At 42.2% G+C, this 20797-nt stretch overlaps 1 protein-coding gene across 6 annotated transcripts in view; it reads right to left on the bottom strand.

Moving 5' to 3' along the window:
* pard3ab (par-3 family cell polarity regulator alpha, b) overlaps nt 1-20797 on the bottom strand; it is a 581331-nt gene that overhangs the window by 453883 nt on the left and 106651 nt on the right. For all 6 annotated transcript variants that reach the window (XM_061920783.1, XM_061920784.1, XM_061920787.1 and 3 more), the window contains exon 2: nt 12440-12541. In XM_061920783.1, the coding sequence (XP_061776767.1) occupies nt 12440-12541 (102 nt within the window). The remainder of the gene's footprint in view (nt 1-12439; nt 12542-20797) is intronic.

Below are 20797 nucleotides of genomic sequence, written 5' to 3'. Positions count from 1 at the left end.
ATCGACCACATACCGATACAATACTTGATATCGTTAATGTCAATATTTGTATCAATCCACCCATCTTTGTTTACATTCAAGAGCTCAAGTCTAGCAGTTTGCATATCTTATTGTATCCTCCTACAGTGTGGAGTGTAGCATGTTAAGCTATTAATTGTCCTCCGTTGTTAATACAACTGGTAAGGAACAGTTTATTTATCATGGAGGCGAAGATTGCCGACTTACAAGTGGCTTTGCACTGTAGAATGTGTCATCAACATGCATTATCACAATATTTCGATAGTACTGAACGCTCTATTGTCAGCCAAATTTATAACATGTTTTCACTATATTGCCAAAAGCTTTTGGCCACCTATCCAAATGATCAGAATTTGGTGCCCTAATCACAGGTGTATAAAATCAAGCACTTGGGCATGGAGACTGTTTCTACAAACATTTACGAAAGAATGGGCCGCTCTCAGTGATTTCCAGCATGGAACTGTCATAGGCCTGTGCAACAAATCCTGTCGTGAAAATCCCTCGCTCCTATATATTCCAGAGTCAACTTTATTATAAGAAAATGGAAGACTTTGGGAACAACAGCAACTCAGACACAAAGTGGTAGGCCACGTTAACTGACAGAGAGGGGTCAGCGCATAGTGTAAAGAGGTCGCCAACTTTCTGCACAGTCAGTTGCTACACAGCTCCAAACTTCATGTGACCTACCAATTAGCCCACACACAGTACGCAGAGAGGTTCATGTGATGGGTTTCCATGGCCTTGCGGCTGCATCTAAGCCGTACATTACCAAGTTCAATGCAAAGCGTGGGATGCAGTGGTGTAAAGCACGTCGCCACTGGACTCTAGAGAACTGGAGACGCCTTCTCTGGAGTGACGACGTAGGGAGAAGTACACAGCAGTTGCGTCTCCCAGTCATACTTGCCAACCCTCCTGATTTTCCCGGGAAACTCACGAATTTCAGTGCCCCTCCCGAAAATCTCCCGGGGCAACCATTCTCCCGAATTTCTACCAAATTTCCACCCAGACAGCAATATAGGAGACGTGCCTTAAAGGCACTGCATTTGCGTGCCGGCCCAATCACATTATGTCTACGGCTTTTCACACACACAAGTGAATGCAATGCATACTTGGTCAACAGCCATACAGGTCACACTGAGGGTAGTCGTATAAACAACTTTAACACTGTTACAAATATGTGCCACAATGTGAACCCACACCAAACAAGTATGACAAACATTTCAGGAGAACATCTGCACCAGAACACCACATAAACACAACAGCACAAATACCCAGAATCCCTTGCAGCACTAACTATTCCAGGACGATACAACATACACCCCCACCCCCGCTACCCTCTGCCCCCTAACCCCGCCCATCTCCACCTCCTCATGCTCTCTCAGGGAGAGCATGTCCCAAATTCCAAGCTGCTGTTTTGAGGCATGTTAAAAAAAAATGCACTTTATGACTATAATAATAATAAATATGGCAGTTCCATAACTTTAGTTGATTTATTTTGGAAAACCTTGTTACATTGTTTAACGCAGGGGTGCTCACACTTTTTCTGCAGGAAAGCTACTTTTCAATTGACCAAGTCGAGGAGATCTACCTCATTCATATTTTTAATTTATGTTTATTTATTTATGAAAGAGACATTTTTGTTAACAAGTTAATTGTGTTTAATGATAATACAAGCATGTTTAACACATATAGATTCCTTTCTTTCATGAAGACAAGAATATAAGTTGGTGTATGACCTGATCCTGATGACTTGCATTGATTGGAATCAGACAGTAGTGCTTACAACGTCCGCATTTTCAAATGGAAGAGAAAAAAAAGTCCTCCTTTCTGTCCAATACCACATGAAAGTGGTTGGATTCGGCATCTCATTTGTCCAACTTGCATACTCGTTTTTAAACACTTTGTTATGAGAGTAGCATATGTGTGTGTGGCCCTTTAATGTGTTGATAGCAGGTGAGTGACGTCAGTGAGTGTGTGGGCGAGCGAGGAGAGGGAGCGGTCGCTGAGGGCGGGGGAGAAATACATTGGCATCAAAGGCCGTAGCTTGCTAGCTTGTGCACGCTAGCTTTCTGAGACTCTTATTTTGTTAGCACAGGCAGGATGCAGCAGGCCTTTTATGGTGAAGACAGGAACTCTGCAGTCGGTCTTTAGAGTTTTGACAGCAGGTACGGCCCAAGAGTCTGTTGGAATAAAAAGTGTTTCTATCCGATAGACAGACAACATTCACACTCACATTCACACACTAGGGACCATTTAGTGTTGCCAATCAACCTATCCCCAGGTGCATGTCTTTGGAAGTGGGAGGAAGCCGGAGTACCCGGAGGGAACCCACGCATTCACGGGGAGAACATGCAAACTCCACACAGAAAGATCCCGAGCCTGGGATTGAACCGAAGACTGCAGGACCTTCGTATTGTGAAGCAGATGCACTAACCCCTCTTCCACCGTGAAGCCCCTGAAAATTAGGCATGATAATGTGTTGATTCCACGACTGCATATATTAGGATCGGTTGATATCGGAATCGGTAATTAAGAGTTGGATAATATCGGAACATCAGATATCGGCAAAAAAGCCATTATCAGACATCTGTAATTCATACTGTAAGTGTGCTGCTCACTTAACTGCTACAAAAATTAAAAGGACAAATAAAATGTTGTCCATTTAAACACGTTTATTGTGGACATTTGTCGTCAAAGTCGACTCATCGTTGCAGCCCGAGTCCGTCCACATCCGCTATGTCGCCAAGATAAAACTATATTATCTATAATATATATATATATATATATAATAGAAAATTATCCGGTAACAGTTCGAGATGCCACCTCAGTAGAAGCATTTAAGTCTCACCTTAAAACTCATTTGTATACTCTAGCCTTTAAATAGACTCCCTTTTTAGACCAGTTGATCTGCCGTTTCTTTTCTTTTTCTTCTATGTCCCACTCTCCTTTGTGGAGGGAGTCCGGTCCAATCCGGTGGCCATGTACTGCTCGCCTGTGTATCGGCTGGGGACATCTCTGCGCTGCTGATCAGCCTCCGCTCTGCGCTGCTGATCAGCCTCCGCTTGGGATGGTTTCCTGCTGGCTCCGCTGTGAACGGGACTCTCGCTGCTGTGTTGGATCCGCTTTGGACTGGACTCTCGCGACTGTGTTGGATCCATTATGGATTGATCTTTCACAGTATCATGTTCTCATATGTTCTCATAGTCATCAGTATCATCAGTATCACAGTATCATGTTCTCATAGTCATCATTGTCACCGACGTCCCACTGGGTCATTATTGTCACCGATGTCCCACTGGGTGTGAGTTTTCCTTGCCCTTATGTGGGCCTACCGAGGATGTTGTAGTGGTTTGTGCAGCCCTTTGAGACACTAGTGATTTAGGGCTATATAAGTAAACATTGATTGATTGATTGATATAAAATCTGTTTTGTGTGCATACATCATTTTCGTTAGAGAAAAAATTGCTTTATTTTTATGTTTTTAATAATACAGTTAGATTATTTGGAAGGAGTCTACGCAAGTGCATACTAAAAACTCAAACATTGACAGGACTCGCATGGCAATGACGGAGTGACGGCAGGCGCACAAACGCGTCATGTTTTGAAGTCCTGGCATGTTTTGAGGAGTGTGCATGGGGGCGAGTGTGTCACCTGACACCCGACATGGGAACATTTGTCCAGCGGGTGGCAGTTTGGGAATGAATTCCGTAGGACAAGGAAAAAAAGAGAAGGCGAGAAAAAATGAAGGAAAGATGGCATCTGGGGAAAAAAAAAAAGAAAAAAAAATCCATCAAAGCTTGTAACTTTTCCTGGCAGGCGACTCAGACACATACTTTGAAAGCGTACTGTGTGCTTGTCTTCGCTCTTTGCTAATAAAAGAGTCCATGTGCCTCGATGATGGGCTGGGCATTCCTTCCACACTTTAAAAGTTGGGCTGGATGGAATAAAGGCCGGGGATGAGTCACAGCTGCCAGGAGGACTACCAACATGGACGTAGGAGCTGCCCTGTTGTACCCCACGGACCAGACTTGGGCAAATTAAGGCCCGGGGGCCACATGCAGCCCGTTAAGCTTTACAATCTGGCCCGCCGGACATTCCCAAATAATGTTTTTAGATCTTTAAGATGGAAACTGATGTGCAGTGATGTTTTGAAATGACCGTAAGTCTTGAACTAGGGCTGGGCGATATGGCCTTTTATTAATATCTCGATATTTTTAGGCCATGTCGCGATACACGATATATATCGCGATATTTTGCCTTAGCCTTGAATGAACACTTGATGCATGACAGCAGTATGATGATTCTATGTGTCGACATTAAAACTTTCTTGTTCATACTGCATTAACATATGCTCATTTTAAACTTTCATGCAGAGAGGGAAATCACAACATAATCAATTTACCAAAACTGTATTTATTACACAGTTATTAAGCAGTAACACAGACTAAGGATGTCCCGATCCAGGTTTTTGCACTTCCGATCCGATACCGATATTGTTTTTGCACTTCTGATCCGATACTGGCCGATACTGACCTATCCGAGCATGTATTAAAGTTTAAAGTTTTTTAGCCTACTTAGTTATCAGATTCATGTTGAAAAGGGTTTTAGTACGCTTGATAACAACTAGCCAGCTGAATTAGGTGAGTTTGAATAATATACAATGGTTGGTATTCAAGGATAAACACAAAATAGAAAAAATTATACATGACAAACAGAAATGGCATCATTAAACAGTAAAAAAGTGAACAGTATAAAGTGCAAATAATGCTGTAAACATTATTAAAAAAAGCAAAACACACAAACAACCTGGAAGGTGGGCAAACAATTGACGTCCAAGCATAATGGGGAGATTCTTTCTAACAAAGACGAGCACTTCAAGATGCTCAGGTGTCAGCCTACTCTGTGTTCATCAATGATGAGTGAGGCTGTGCTAAAAAGCCTCTCACTCTCAAGAGTCATTAAAATGTCTTCCAACTTTACCACCACGCTTGACTTTAATGTGGCATGTTTTGCACTCCACCTCTTCATCTTTTTCGTTTTGTAGGGTAAATTAATCCCACACAGCTGACATTTTTACCGTAACTTTTAATTCACATGGCCGTCTTAACGGTAAGAACACAGACCTGTGGATGTGTTAAAGGTGTGCTTGAAATGCGTAACGGAGCATAGGGAGCAGCAGAAGAGTGGAATGTATTATTTAAATCGATGCGTTGGAAAATACGGACCGGATTTTTTTTTTTTAAATTGGATCTGGATCGGCATTTTCCCATGCCTTGCCGTTACGCATTTTTTGGCAAATATCGGATCGGGACAACCCTAGCACAGACATTTATGTCATTTCAAAACAGAAAGTGCAAGATTGTCAGAGACATTTTAAAACAAGCTATTAGTGCACTTTTGTGCATGATGTCACTAAGTTGACTAATCCAAAGAACACTCAATTAAAGTACACGTTTTGTACAGAACGCCACTACAAAATTTTAAAACAAAGAAAGTGCACTTTTGGGCATGATGTCACACAAGATATTTCAATAACTGTCAAATAAAAATGAGCTGAATAATAGGAAATCAAACAGTGTACCATATTTTTCGGAGTATAAGTCACTCCGGAGTATAAGTCACACCTGCCGAAAATGCATAATGAAGAAGTAAAAATCACATACAAGTCGCACTGGAGTATAAGTCGCATTTTTTGGGGAAATGTATTTGATAAAATCCAACACCAAGAATAAACATTTGAAAAGCAATTTCAAATAAATAAAGAATAGTGAACAACAGGCTGAATAAGTGTACGTTATATGAGGCATAAATAACCAACTGAGAAGATTCCTGGTATGTTAACGTAACATATTATGTTAAGAGTCATTCAAATAACTATAACATATAGAACATGCTATACGTTTACCAAACAATCTGTCACTCCTAATCGCTAAATCCCATGAATTATTATACGTCTAGTCTCTTACGTGAATGAGCTGAATAATTTTATTTGATATTTTACGGTAATGTGTTAATAATTTCACACATAAGTCGCTCTTGAGTATAAGTCGCACCCCCGGCCAAACTATGAAAAAAACTGTGACTTATAGTCCGAAATATACGGTATGTTCTTCGCTATGTGGTAAGTTACTGCATACGTCATCTCCTTCTGTTGTTGACAATTTTTTTCAGATGGAAATGGTTGATTGGGCAGTTTGTGGGTGTGGCACCGGCGGAGATGTTGACATGCAGAATTTCAAGCACTCTTCATTCTCTAGCGCAGGGGTGCCCACACTTTTTCTGCAGGCGAGCTACTTTTCAATTGACCAACTCGAGGGGATCTACCTCATTTATATATATCATTTATATTTATTTATTTATGAAAGAGACATTTTTGTAAACAAGTTAAATGTGTTTAATGATAATACAAGCATGTGTAACACATATAGATGTATTTCTTTCATGAAGACAAGAATATAAGTTGGTGTATTACCTGATTCTGATGACTTGCATTGATTGGAATCAGACAGTAATGATGATAACGCCCACATTTTCAAATGGAGGAGAAAAAAAGTTGTCCTTTCTGTACAATACCACATGAAAGTGGTTGGTTTTTGGCATCTAATTCATCCAGCTTCTATACACTTTACAAGAAAAACATTGGCGGCAAATTCCTTAGCTTGCTTGATTGACATTCACGGCACCCGAGGGTCTTGTGAGATGACGCTGGCTGCTGCCAGTTCATTATTATGAAAAAATGACAGAGAGGAAGGCGAGAAACACTTTTTATTTCAACAGACTTTCGCGCTGTCCCTTCCATCAAAACTCTAAAGGCCGATTGCACATTTCCTATCTTCACAATAAAAGCCCTGCTTCATGCTGCCTGCGCTAACAAAATAAGAGTCTCGGTGTGATGTGCACGCCAGCTTTCTGAGGGATCGCTTGTGCACGCCAGTTTTCCGAGACTCTGTATTTAGTTAGCGCAGGCAGCATGAAGCAGGGCTTTTATTGTGAAGATAGGAAATGTGCAGTCGGCCTTTAGAGTTTTGACGGAAGGTACGGCGCGAGAGTCTGTTGAAATAAAAAGTGTTTCTCGCCTTCCTCTCGGTCATATTTTCATAATAATGATCTTGCAGCAGCCAGCGTCATCTCACAAGACCCTCCGGTACCGTGAATGTCATTTAAGTGACGTCTTGGTGAAGATTGATGATCACTAATTTTTAGGTCTATTTTTTTTAAAAGCCTGCCTGGAGATCCACTGACACACCCCCTGCGGTCGACTGGTAGCTCGCGATCGACGTAATGGGCACCCCTGCTCTAACCACTAGGCCACTGTGTAGAGAATATGAATATGGCTCTTTCAACATTTTGGGTTAGTTGACCATTATGTCTTCAGACCATCTCCTCCCGGCTGACCCTAAAACCAGACTCAAATCCAGAAGAGATAGAGCCTTCTCAGTGGCAGGGCCCAGACCGTGGAACAGCTTTCCACTATCCATTAGATCCTCCCAGTATCTGAGCCAATTTAAATCTACGTTAAAAACATATTTTTACTGCCTGGCCTTCAAATCCACTTAGGCAGGATATCTTGGTCGTATTATTTCTTGGTTTATACATGTATTTATTTACCACATTGTAGTATTTTTAGATGATATATTGTGCAATGCTTTTAGGGTATGTTTTACGACGGTATTTTATTAATTTTTCTGTGTTATAATGTAAACGTGACACTGGGTACACTTTTTTTTCTCCCAAATGTGTTCTTATGTCTGTACAGCATGTTGGCCAACTGGGGTTGTTTTTAAATGTGCTTTATAAATAAATAAACTGAACTGAACTGAGTAAACTCTACACAACTCTCTTGGTAGATGCAGACACAACCTGTATCAAGACTTTCAAGATCCTGGTAATTAGGGAGTGTGTCAGAAGCTGGATGGCTGCTGGCTTTTTTTTTATATCATTTCCTAATTGTGTGATGAATAGTCAATGCTATCCTTTCCAATGTTAGTCCCTAAACACAGTGCAAGCCTGCTCTGCTAGTTTCAGCACGCGACTGCAAACACACACACACACACACACACACACACACACACGTTATCATTTGGAATGAGGACCAAATTTTTGATCATCACTTGTGGGGACCACCCTTTCTACAGGTTGTGGAGGCATTAAAAAAATGAGGTAAAATGGCCACTGCCCAGTTAGCTCATACACGTCTTTAAGGGCCTACTGAAATGAGATGTTCTTATTTAAACGGGGATAGCAGGTCCATTCCATGTGTCACACTTGATAATTTCGAGATATTGCCATATTTTTGCTGAAAGGATTTAGTAGAGAACATCGACGATAAAGTTCGCAACTTTTGGTCGCTAATAAAAAAGCCTTGCCTGTACCGGAAGTCGCAGACGATGACGTCACCCGTGTGAGGGGGAAATAAATAAATATAGTTAAAAAAAAAAAAATAAAAAAAAAAGGCGATTGCCTTGTGAGCGATTCCGATGATTTCAGGCACATTTACTAGGATAATTCTGGAAGATCCCTTATCTGCTTATTGTTTTAATAGTGTTTTAGTGAGATTTTACGGATTGTAAAGGCATACATCGAGGTCGGATGGCTGCGGTGAACACACAGTGTCTCAGAGAGAAGCCGAGGAGCCAAGCTCACAGCTGCCTTTTTTGACATGACAGCTGCTGCAGGATGACGAATAATCCATTGATGTCTCCGGTAAGATATATATCACAATTTCCCCATCCAAAAACATGCTGGTTGACGTAGAGAAAACATGTTCGCTTGACCGCTCCGCTTCACAACAAACAAAGAAACACCGGCTGTGTCTCAGTGCTAAAGACAGCTGCAGTCCACCGCTTTCCACCAACAATCATTCCGCGACGTTTTCAACAAGAAACTTGCGGGAAATTTAAATTTGCAATTTAGTAAACTAAACCGGGGCTTCACGGTGGCAGAGGGGTTAGTGCGTCTGCCTCACAATACGAAGTTCCTGCAGTCCTGGGTTCAAATCCAGGCTCGGGATATTTCTGTGTGGAGTTTGCATGTTCTCCCCGTGAATGCGTGGGTTCCCTCCGGGTACTCCGGCTTCCTCCCACTTCCAAAGACATGCACCTGGGGATAGGTTGATTGGCAACACTAAATTGGCCCTAGTGTGTGAATGTTGTCTGTCTATCTGTGTTGGCCCTGTGATGAGTTGGTGACTTGTTCAGGGTGTACCCCGCCTTCCGCCCGATTGTAGCTGAGATAGGCGCCAGCGCCCCCCGCGACCCCGAAAGGGAATAAGCGGTAGAAATTGGATGGATGGATAAACTAAACCGGCCGTATTGGCATGTGTTGCAATGTTAATATTTCATCATTGATATATAAACTATCAGACTGCGTGGTCGGTAGTAGTGGGTTTCAGTAGGACTTTAAATCTCTGAAATGATGAAGTAATGTGCCGATCATTCTTACTTTCGACCCTGGGGAAAAAGAGATAATAGGGTTCATGGGTACCAAGTTTAAATAATTTTGCATAATTCACACAAATGTGTACGTGACTACTGAGGAGCATTTAAAAAAAAAGTTTAAATTAAATATGACGTGATCCTCAGAATACAGCACTACAGCTATCCTCTTATAGCAGGGGTTGTCAACCCGTGGCTCTGGAGCCGCATGCAGCTCTTTAGCGCCGCCCTAGTGGCTTTCATGAGCGTTTTAAAAAATATATGAAAAGTGAAAATGATAAGGGAAAAAAAACACATTTTTTGTTTTAATTTGGTTCCTGTAGGAGGACAAACATGACACAAACCTCCCTAATTGCTATAAAGCACACTGTTTGTATTAAACATGCTTCACTGATTCGAGTATTTGGCGAGCGCCGTTTTGTCCTACTAATTTTGACGGTCCTTGAACTCACCCTAGTTTGTTTACTTGTAGAACTTTCTCCGACTTTCTAAGACGTGATTTATGCCACTTCTTTTTCTGTCTCAATATTTATGGAACAAAAATCTAGCTGTCAACACTGAATATAAACATGTTGCATTTCTTTTCACAGTTTATGAACTTAAATTCATATTTTGTTGAAGTATTATTCAATAAATATATTTATAAAGGATTTTTGAATTGTTGCTATTTTTAGAATATTTTAAAAAAATCTCACGTCCCCCTTGGCATACCTTCAAGTACCCCCAGGGGTACGCGTACCGCCATTTGAGAACCACTGCTAAAAAGCACACTGTTTATATTAAACATGCTTCACTGATTCGAGTATTTGGCGAGCGGCGTTTGTCCTACTAATTTTTGCGGTCCTTGAACTCACCCTAGTTTGTTTACATGTAGAACTTTCTCCGACTTTCTAAGACGTGCTTTATGCCACTTCTTTTTCTGTCTCATTTTGTCCACCAAACTTATAACGTTGTGCATGACTGCACAAAGGTGAGTTTTGTTGACATTATTGACTTGTGTGGAGTGTGCTAATCAGACATATTTGGTCATTGCATGACTGCAAGCTAATCAATGCTAACATGCTATTTAGGCTAGCTGTATGTACATATTGCATCATTATGCCTCATTTGTAGCTATATTTGAGCTCATTTATTTTCCTTTAAGTCCTCTTAATTCAATATATATCTCATGACACACTATCTGTATGTAATATGGCTTTTATTTTTTTGTGGCTCCAGACCGATTTGTTTTTGTATTTTTGGTCCAATATGGCTCTTTCAACATTTTGGGTTGCCAACCCCTGTCTTATAGGAAGTTTCACCACTTAAATGTGCAAGCAAATCCTGCATCTTCTGTGACATTACTGAAAACTGCTATTTAGCAGGAATGAAGTTGTCTGCGACTCCAACTACCATATATATAAGGATATAGAATGGATCTGACTATCATTTAAAAAGGTTTCCCTTTAGGGGACCTGTTTTTTTTGTCTCCATACCATCAGAGGTCCCCTAAAGGTGACTGTGTAAACAGTCACCTTTAGGGGTGACTGTTTACTGTCACCCCTAAAGGTGACAGTAAACAGTCTTAAAGGCCTACTGAAACCCACTACTACCAACCACGCAGTCTGATAGTTTATATATCAATGATGAAATATTAACATTGCAACACATGCCAATACGGCCAGGTTAGTTTACTAAAAAAAAACATTTTTAATTTCCCGCGGCGTTTCCTGTTGAAAACGTCGCGGAATGATGACGTGTGTTTGTGACGTTATTGGTTGGAGGGGACATATTAGCCCAGCACCACTTACGGCTAAAAGTCGTCTCTTTTCATCGCGCAATTACACAGTATTTTGGACATCTGTGCTGCTGAATCTTTTGCAATTCGTTCAATTAATAATGGAGAAGTCAAAGTAGAAAGATGGAGGTGGGAACCTTTTAGCCACACAAACACACGGTGTTTCCTTGTTTAAAATTCCCAGAGGTGAAGCTTTACTATGGATCAGAGCGGTCAAGCGAACGTGGATCCCGACTACATGTCAACCGGCAGTTTTCGGTGAAAAAATTGTGGTAATAAGTCGGCTCTTACCGGAGATCAGCGGAGCCAGCGTCCTCCTGCAGCTGCTGTGACTTCCCTGAGAGACAATGGGATCAACACACCCGTGGCCACACCCCTCCGACTTTCAGGTACTATTTAACCCACTAAAACACTCGCAACACAATAGGCAGATAAGGGATTTCCCAGAAATTTCCTAGTAAATGTGTCTAAAAACATCTGAATCGCTGTTACTGCCCTTGCCTTTTTTTTTGTTTTGTTTAGTTTTTCCCGGCCTTCACTCTAAATTTCCTCATCCACGAATCTTTCATCCTCGCTCAAATTAATGGGGAAATTGTCGCTTTCTCGGTCCGAATAGCTCTAGCTGCTGCTGACTATGATTGTAAACAATGTGAGGAGCTCCACAACCCGTGACGTCACGCGCACATCGTCTGCTACTTCTGGTAAAAGGTAAGGCTTTTTTATTAGCGACCTAAAGTTGCAAACTTTATCGTCGATGTTCTCTACTAAATCCTTTCAGCAAAAGTATGGCGATATCGCGAAATGATCAATTATGACACATAGATTGGACCTGCTATTCCCGTTTGTATAAAAAAATCTCATTTTAGTAGGCTTTTAAGTAAGCATTGCCAGAAAACACACACACACACGCGCACACACACACACACACACACACACACACACACACACACACACACACACACACAATTGAAAGAACACGAGCAGAAGGAGTGTCCCTTCTCTGACCACTGTAATGAAAAAGGGAAATTGTAGGCAACGCTAAAAGTTATCTCACTGTGGCGGGAGATGCCAATAGGTCCTTGGTTCCTTTTGTGTTGGGGGCTAATTGTGTAGCAAAACAAAGGCGTGACTCACGCAACACACACACACACACAGCGAGTTCAAACATGGTGGATGTCCAGCGTTATCAACCTGACAGCAGCAGCCTTACCCGGTCCTTGTCGTCAGCCACGTCGCAGAGCACGTCATCGAGGTCCAGGATGCCGCCGTCGCCGTGCTCCAAGCGGTGCACCTGTAGCCAGTAGCTCGCATCCTACGAGAAAAAAGAAAGATGAAATGTCAATTTGATGGATTATTACATCAACAAAGAAGTGTGTCTTCAAATAAACAGTAAAGGCCGACACAATGACAATTTTAAACAAGCTTCTATGTGCGACTAGAGCTGGGCGATTTATCGATATACTCGATATATCGCGGGTTTTGTCTCTGTGCGATACAGAAAATGACTATATCGTGATATTCGAGTATACGTTCTCACGCAGTTGCTTTTCGCTGCGGGCATTACACTACAGGCCTTTATTACTCTTTGTTGTCTCTCCTTCTCACGGAGACATAAAACAAGCGCACCTTCTTACATACGTCACATACGTATACGCCCTCGCGGAGCAGAGAGGTAGCAGCATGGGTAACGTTAGCTGTGGTGTGAGTGGTAACACGAGAGAAAGAAGGTGCGAATCTGGTAACAAATGAAGGAGGAATTAATTCCCAAGAAAAACAGCATGGGGTCCATCGTCTTGTCGAACAGACAAGTGTAAAATGTCAAGTGTGGGGCAAAAGCGTTGCTACAAAAAGTAGCATTACTGCTAATATGTAGCATCAGGGGCAGCACATTGGAGGAGGGGTTAGTGCGTCTGCCTCGCAATACAAAGGTACTGAGTAGTCCTGGGTTCAATCCCAGGCTCGGGATCTTTCTGTGTGGAGTTTGCATGTTCTCCCCGTGACTGCGTGGGTTCCCTCCGGTTACTCCGGCTTCCAAAGACATGCACCTGGGGATAGGTTGATTGGCAACACTGAATTGGCCCTAGTGTGTGAATGTGAGTGTGAATGTTGTCTGTCTGTCTGTGTTGGCCCTGCGACGAGGTGGCGACCTGTCCAGGGTGTACACCGCCTTCCGCCCGATTGTAGCTAAGATGGGCACCAGCGCCCCCCGCAGCCCCAAAGGGAATACGCGGTAGAAAAAGGATGGGTGGATGGATGTAGCATCAGTTGAAAAGTCACCCGCTAGAGAATGAAGAGTGCTTGAAACTCTGCATGTCAAAATTTCCGTTCGGTGCCACACCCACAAAATGAAGAGGCAACCATTTCCACATCAACACCGTATGAAAAAAATGGTCAACAACAGAAGGAGATAACCTTGCGCAGCAACCTACCACATAGCGAAGGACATACATTATTTGATTTCCTATTATGCAGATAATTTTATATGACACTTTGGGAGGAAAAAAATAGTTTTTCCATGTACTAACCGTCCCAGACTTTAAGTTGCAGGTATAGAGCTAGGCGATATATCGATATACTGTGGGTTTGTCTCTATGCGCTATAGAAAATGACTACATCGTGATATTTGAGTATTCGTTCTCACGCAGTTGCTTTTAGCTGCGGGCATTACACTGCATGTGTTTCCCCACTCTCTCCTTCTCACAGAGACATAAACACAGAGACATAAACCAGGCGCAGGATCCATCGTCCGGCGGTGGTTTGGCTTCAAGCGGGTATATGTTCAACATTTATGCTGCAAAGTCCATCCATCCATCCATTTTCTACCGCTTATTCCCTTTTGGGGTCGCGGGGGGCGCTGGCGCCTATCTCAGCTACAATCGGGCGGAAGGCGGGATACACCCTGGACAAGTCGCCACCTCATCGCAGGGCCAACACAGATAGACAGACTACATTCACACTCACATTCACACACTAGGGCCAATTTAGTGTTGCCAATCAACCTATCCCCAGGTGCATGTCTTTGGAAGTGGGAGGAAGCCGGAGTACCCGGAGGGAACCCACGCATTCACGGGGAGAACATTCAAACTCCACACAGAAAGATCCCGAGCCTGGATTTGAACCCAGGACTGCAGGAACTTCGTATTGTGAGGCAGACGCACTAACCCTCTTCTACAAAAAATAGCAGCACTGATAATGTAGCATAATTTGAGAAGTCACCCGCTAGAGAATGAAGAGTGCTTGAAACTCTGCATGTCAACATCTCCGGCCGGTGCCACACCAACAAAATGCCGAAGCAACTATTTCCAGATCAACACCGTATGAAAAAAAACGTCAACAACGGACGGAGATAACGTCCGCAGGAACCTATTATGCAGCTCATTTTTATTTGACAGTTATTGAAATATCTTGTGTGACATCATGCACATAAGTGCACTTTATTGGTTTTAAACTATTGTAGAGGCGTTTTGTGCAAAAAGTGCACTTTAATTTAGTGTCGTTTTGATATTTCATCTTAGTGACATCATGCACAAAACTGCACTTTTTTTGTTTTAAACTATTGTAGTGGCGTTCTGTACAAAAAGTGCACTTTAATTGAGTGTTGTTTTGAAATGTCATCTTAGTGACATCATGCACAAAAGTGCACTCACAGCTTGTTTTAAAATGTCTCTGACAATCTTGCACGTTCTGTTTTGAAATGACATGAATGTTTGTGCCACTGCTTAATAACTGTTTAATAAATACAATGTTGGTAAATGGACTTAGTTCTGATTTCCCTCTCTCCATAAAAGTTTAAAATGAGCATATATATCAATGCGGCATGAACAAGAATGTTTTAATGTAGACACATAGAATCTTCATACTGCTGTGATTATAGGCATCAAATGTTCATTCAAGGCTAAGGCAAAATATTGCGATATATATCGTGACATGGCCTAAAAATATTGGGATATTAAAAAAAGGCCATATAGCACAGCCCTATGTGCAACCACAGCTTCATCTGCTGATCATAGCCCCTTTTATACGGACATGCACTAAAATTGAATGGCTCCCATCTTAGCTCCTGAGTCGACTGTGCAAAGTTGTGTTTTTGTATAACTAGAACAAAACGTTTCACCATGCTGGAGATTAGTTTGCACATTAAAGCAGCAACGTCCCTATAAATAAACAACCAAGCTTCCCTCCTGCGCTTTTAGCAATGATTGTAATCTCCTTCATAGTAGCATCGGTGGCAGCAAATCCAAGCATGTCCACAATGTCGCACTTACGTCTTTGCAAGGCAGTAAACAAAAATAACTGCTAGCAAATGTCACACAGCTAAAACGGCAGACGCGGCAAGGCTTCAAAGGTGCGAAGATATTCAGTTAAAAGGAAGTTTGAGATTTTTATCTTGACTTCTATTTTGGTCTTCGTTTCCTTTTTTGGCCCCCTTGGCTACATGACATATTAAATAGGGTCAGACTGAGGTCCTCAGGCTGTTTGTGTCCAAAACAAATGCCGCCACGCCGTGGTGAGATGCTCCGTGTCACATGATAGCTTCTCCAGGCAAACAGGAGAATGTGTCTGGCAAAGTCATTCACGCCGCAAGAATATTCACGCGGGGGGCTACAAGGCTACTCTGGCGCCTGCTCTCAGGATAAGACCACCTGCTTGAAGGGGACTTTCAAAAATAGTCCCATTTCAACAATTACCTTGTTTTTGGTCATCAGAATAAAATTGCAATTGACAATGCCACATATTATCCATCCATCCATCGTCTTCCGCTTATCCGAGGTCGGGTCGCGGGGGCAACAGCCTAAGCAGGGAAACCCAGACTTCCCTCTCCCCAGCCACTTCGTCTAGCTCTTCCCGGGGGATCCCAAGGCGTTCCCAGACCAGCCGGGAGACATAGTCTTCCCAACGTGTCCTGGGTCTTCCCCGTGGCCTCCTACCGGTTGGACGTGCCCTAAACACCTCCCTAGGGAGGCGTTCGGGTGGCATCCTGACCAGATGCCCGAACCACCTCATCTGGCTCCTCTCGATGTGGAGGAGCAGCGGCTTTACTTTGAGTTCCTCCCGGATGACAGAGCTTCTCACCCTATCTCTAAGGGAGAGCCCCGCCACACGGCGGAGGAAACTCATTTCGGCCGCTTGTACCCGTGATCTTATCCTTTCGGTCATGACCCAAAGCTCATGACCATAGGTGAGGATGGGAACGTAGATCGACCGGTAAATTGAGAGCTTTGCCTTCCGGCTCAGCTCCTTCTTCACCACAACGGATCGGTACAACGTCCGCATTACTGAAGACGCCACACCGATCCGCCTGTCGATCTCACGATCCACTCTTCCCTCACTCGTGAACAAGACTCCTAGGTACTTGAACTCCTCCACTTGGGGCAGGGTCTCCTCCCCAACCCGGGGATGGCACTCCACCCTTTTCCGGGCGAGAACCATGGACTCGGACTTGGAGGTGCTGATTCTCATTCCGGTCGCTTCACACTCGGCTGCGAACCGATCCAGCGAGAGCTGAAGATCCCGGTCAGATGAAGCCATCAGGACCACATCATCTGCAAAAAGCAGAGACCTAATCCTGCGGTTACCAAACCGGAACCACCTCAACGCCTTGACTGCGCCTAGAAATTCTGTCCATAAAAGTTATGAACAGAATCGGTGACAAAGGACAGCCTTGGCGGAGTCCAACCCTCACTGGAAATGTGTTCGACTTACTGCCAGCAATGCGGACCAAGCTCTGGCACTGATCGTACAGGGAGCGGACCGCCACAATAAGACAGTCCGATACCCCATACTCTCTGAGCACTCCCCACAGGACTTCCCGAGGGACACGGTCGAATGCCTTCTCCAAGTCCACAAAGCACATGTAGACTGGTTGGGCAAACTCCCATGCACCCTCAAGAACCCTGCCGAGAGTATAGAGCTGGTCCACAGTTCCACGACCAGGACGAAAACCACACTGTTCCTCCTGAATCCGAGGTTCGACTATCCGGCGTAGCCTCCTCTCCAGTACACCTGAATAAACCTTACCGGGAAGGCTGAGGAGGGTACATGTTATTGCCACATATTATTGTAGTTTAAATACATAAAATTGCACACCTACATTTTTAAATACAGAGAGCATTACCATATTGCAATTAAAACCATATTTCTCATCACATTATACCAGGGGTCGGCAACCCGCGGCTCTGGAGCCGCATGCGGCTCTTTAGCGCCACCCTAGTGGCTCTCTGGAGCTTTTTCAAAAATATATCCATCCATGGAAATGATGAGGGGGAAAAAACATATTTTTTCTTTTAATTTGGTTTCTGTAGGAAGAAAAACATGACACAAACCTGCCTAATTGTTATAAAGGAGTGGTTCTCAACCTTTTTTCAGTTATGTACCCCCTGTGAACATTTTTTTAATTCAAGTACCCCCTAGTCAGAGCAAAGCCTTTTTGGTTGAAAAAAAGATATAAAGAAGTAAAATACAGCACTATATCATCAGTTTGTGATTTATTAAATTGTATAACAGTGCAAGATATTGCTCATTTGTAGTGGTCTTTCTTGAACTTTTTGGAAAAAAAGATACAAAAATAACTAAAAAGTTGTTGAAAAATATACGAGTGATTCAATTATAAATAAAAATGTCTACACATAGAAGTAATCATCAACTTAAAGTGCCCTCTTTGGGGATGGTAATAGAGATCCATCTGGATTCATGAACTTAATTCTAAACATTTCTTCACAAAAAAAAAAAATGTTTTAACATCAATATTTATGGAACAAAAATCTAGCTGTCAACACTGAATATAAACATGTTGCATTTCTTTTCACAGTTTATGAACTTAAATTCATATTTTGTTGAAGTATTATTCAATAAATATATTTATAAAGGATTTTTGAATTGTTGCTATTTTTAGAATATTTAAAAAAAATCTCACGTCCCCCTTGGCATACCTTCAAGTACCCCCAGGGGTACGCGTACCGCCATTTGAGAACCACTGCTAAAAAGCACACTGTTTATATTAAACATGCTTCACTGATTCGAGTATTTGGCGAGCGCCGTTTGTCCTACTAATTTTTGCGGTCCTTGAACTCACCCTAGTTTGTTTACATGTAGAACTTTCTCCGACTTTCTAAGACGTGCTTTATGCCACTTCTTTTTCTGTCTCATTTTGTCCACCAAACTTATAACGTTGTGCATGAATGCACAAAGGTGAGTTTTGTTGATGTTATTGACTTGTGTGGAGTGTGCTAATCAGACATATTTGGTCACTGCATGACTGTAAGCGAATCGATGCTAACATGCTTTTTAGGTTAGCTGTATGTACATATTGCATTACTATGCTCATTTGTAGCTATATTTGAGCTCATTTAGTTTCCTTTAAGTCCTCATAATTCAATTTATATCTCATGACACACTATCTGTATGTAATAAAACTTTTATTTTTTTGCGGCTCCAGACATATTTGTTGTGGTATTTTTGGTCCAATATGGCTCTTTCAACATTTTGGGTTGCCGACCCCTGCATTATACCATATCACCAATGACTGGTTTCCCTGCTGGACTCTAAAAAGAGGTTCCGCAGCCTCCGTAGCAGAACCTCCAGGTTCTGTAACGGTGAAGTGAATTGTGGAGTGAATTATATTTATATAGCGCTTTTTCTCTTGTGACTCAAAGCACTTTTACTTAGTGAAACCCAATATCTAAGTTACATTCAAACCAGTGTGGGTCGCACTAGGAGCAGGTGGGTAAAGTGTCTTGCCCAAGGACACAACGGCAGAGACGAGGATGGCAGAAGCGGGGATCGAACCTGGAGCCTTCAAGTTGCTGGCACGGCCACTTTCCCACCCGAGCTATACCGCTTCTTCCCTCAGGCTATAAGACTCTTGAACGCATCATAATAATTCCCCCCCAAAAAGCATGAACTCGCTGGAATATAAAGACAAAAAACATACGTCCATAAACGTAGATGCATATGCAAAAGTGCAATATATTTATCTGTACAGTAATCTATCGATATCTGCACCTTATTGCTCTTTTATCCTGCACTACAACAAGCTAATGCAACAAAATGTCGTTATCTGTACTGTGAAGTTCAAATTTGAATGACTAGAAAAGGAAGACTGTACCCGCTTTACATTACACTTAGATCAACTTTATTGATCCACAAGGGAAATTGTTCCACAGAGTAAGTAACTCAGTTACAATGATGGAAAGGATAATGCACTCAAGGGTAAAAAATGGTAAATGGGTTGTACTTGTAAAGCGCTTTTCTACTTTTTTTTTAAGGAACTCAAAGCCCTTTGACACTATTTCCACATTCACACACACAGATGGCGGGAGCTGCCAAGCAAGGAGCTAACCAGGACCCATCAGGAGCTAGGGTGAAGTGTCTTGCTCAAGGACACAACGGACGTGAGTAGGATGGTAGAAGGTGGGGATTGAACTAGGTCCCTCAGGTTGCTGGCACAGCCACTCTGCCAACCCCGCCACGCCATCCCAAAAAGAGGGCGAAAGGTAAAAAGTAGACTAAAAATGTACCATAGTAGCAATATAAAATATGACATTTATGTAATATTTACATATTATATATACAGTATGTCATATATACTGATACATTATATTATCATATATTATGTTTTTATATAATATCTACAATATATAACAATTCCCATGTACAATATTACAGTGTATGTAACAGCTGCAGCATAAAATAGAGAGTAGATCAGGCAGGAAATATACATTATAAAGAGAGGTAGCTAACATAGAAGCGGTCGGGTAATAGACAGATATCATATATTGCTTATTGCTCTATGGCGAGTAATTGATTATTTATCCACACAGTAGCTCAGTTACAAAAGGATAGAAAGGGTAAGGATGGAAAGGATACTTCACACAAGGGCACAAATACAGAGGATGAACACAAAAGGTATAAAGTAGACTAAAATGTACCATAGTAGCAATATAAAATATGTAATATTTACATATTATATATACAGTATATATTATATACTGATATACTATTTTATTATTATATAATATATAAAATATATTAATATTATAATTGTGACTTTATTGATACTACAAATATTAGTCATGTTTCATGACATTATTGTGGCATAACAATGATTGTTACAACTACAAACGTTGCATTCTGGACTCAATACTATGCTGGTACTTCCTGTTTGTTGAATTAAATAAATAAATAAATGGGTTGTACTTGTATAGCGCTCTTCTACCTTCAAGGTACTCAAAGCGCTTTGACACTGCTTCCACATTTACCCATTCACACACACATTCACACACTGATGGAGGGAGCTGCCATGCAAGGCGCCAACCAGCACCCATCAGGAGCAAGGGTGAAGTGTCTTGCTCAGGACACAACGGACGTGACGAGGTTGGTACTAGGTGGGATTTGAACCAGGGACCCTCGGGTTGCGCACGGCCACTCTGCCACTGCGCCACGCCGTCCCTGTACATAAATTACTGTACATAAATAGTGCAGTGATATCAATATTTATTCATCCATCCATTTTTTACTGCTTGTCCCTTTTGGGGTCGCGATGGGGTGCTGGAGCCTATCTCAGCTGCAT

This window comes from Nerophis ophidion, linkage group LG14, assembly GCF_033978795.1.
Source record: "Nerophis ophidion isolate RoL-2023_Sa linkage group LG14, RoL_Noph_v1.0, whole genome shotgun sequence".
Taxonomy (NCBI): Eukaryota; Metazoa; Chordata; class Actinopteri; order Syngnathiformes; family Syngnathidae; genus Nerophis; species Nerophis ophidion.
The sequence above is the reverse complement of the archived record's forward strand: the minus strand, read 5'-3'. Positions and strand labels throughout refer to the sequence as shown.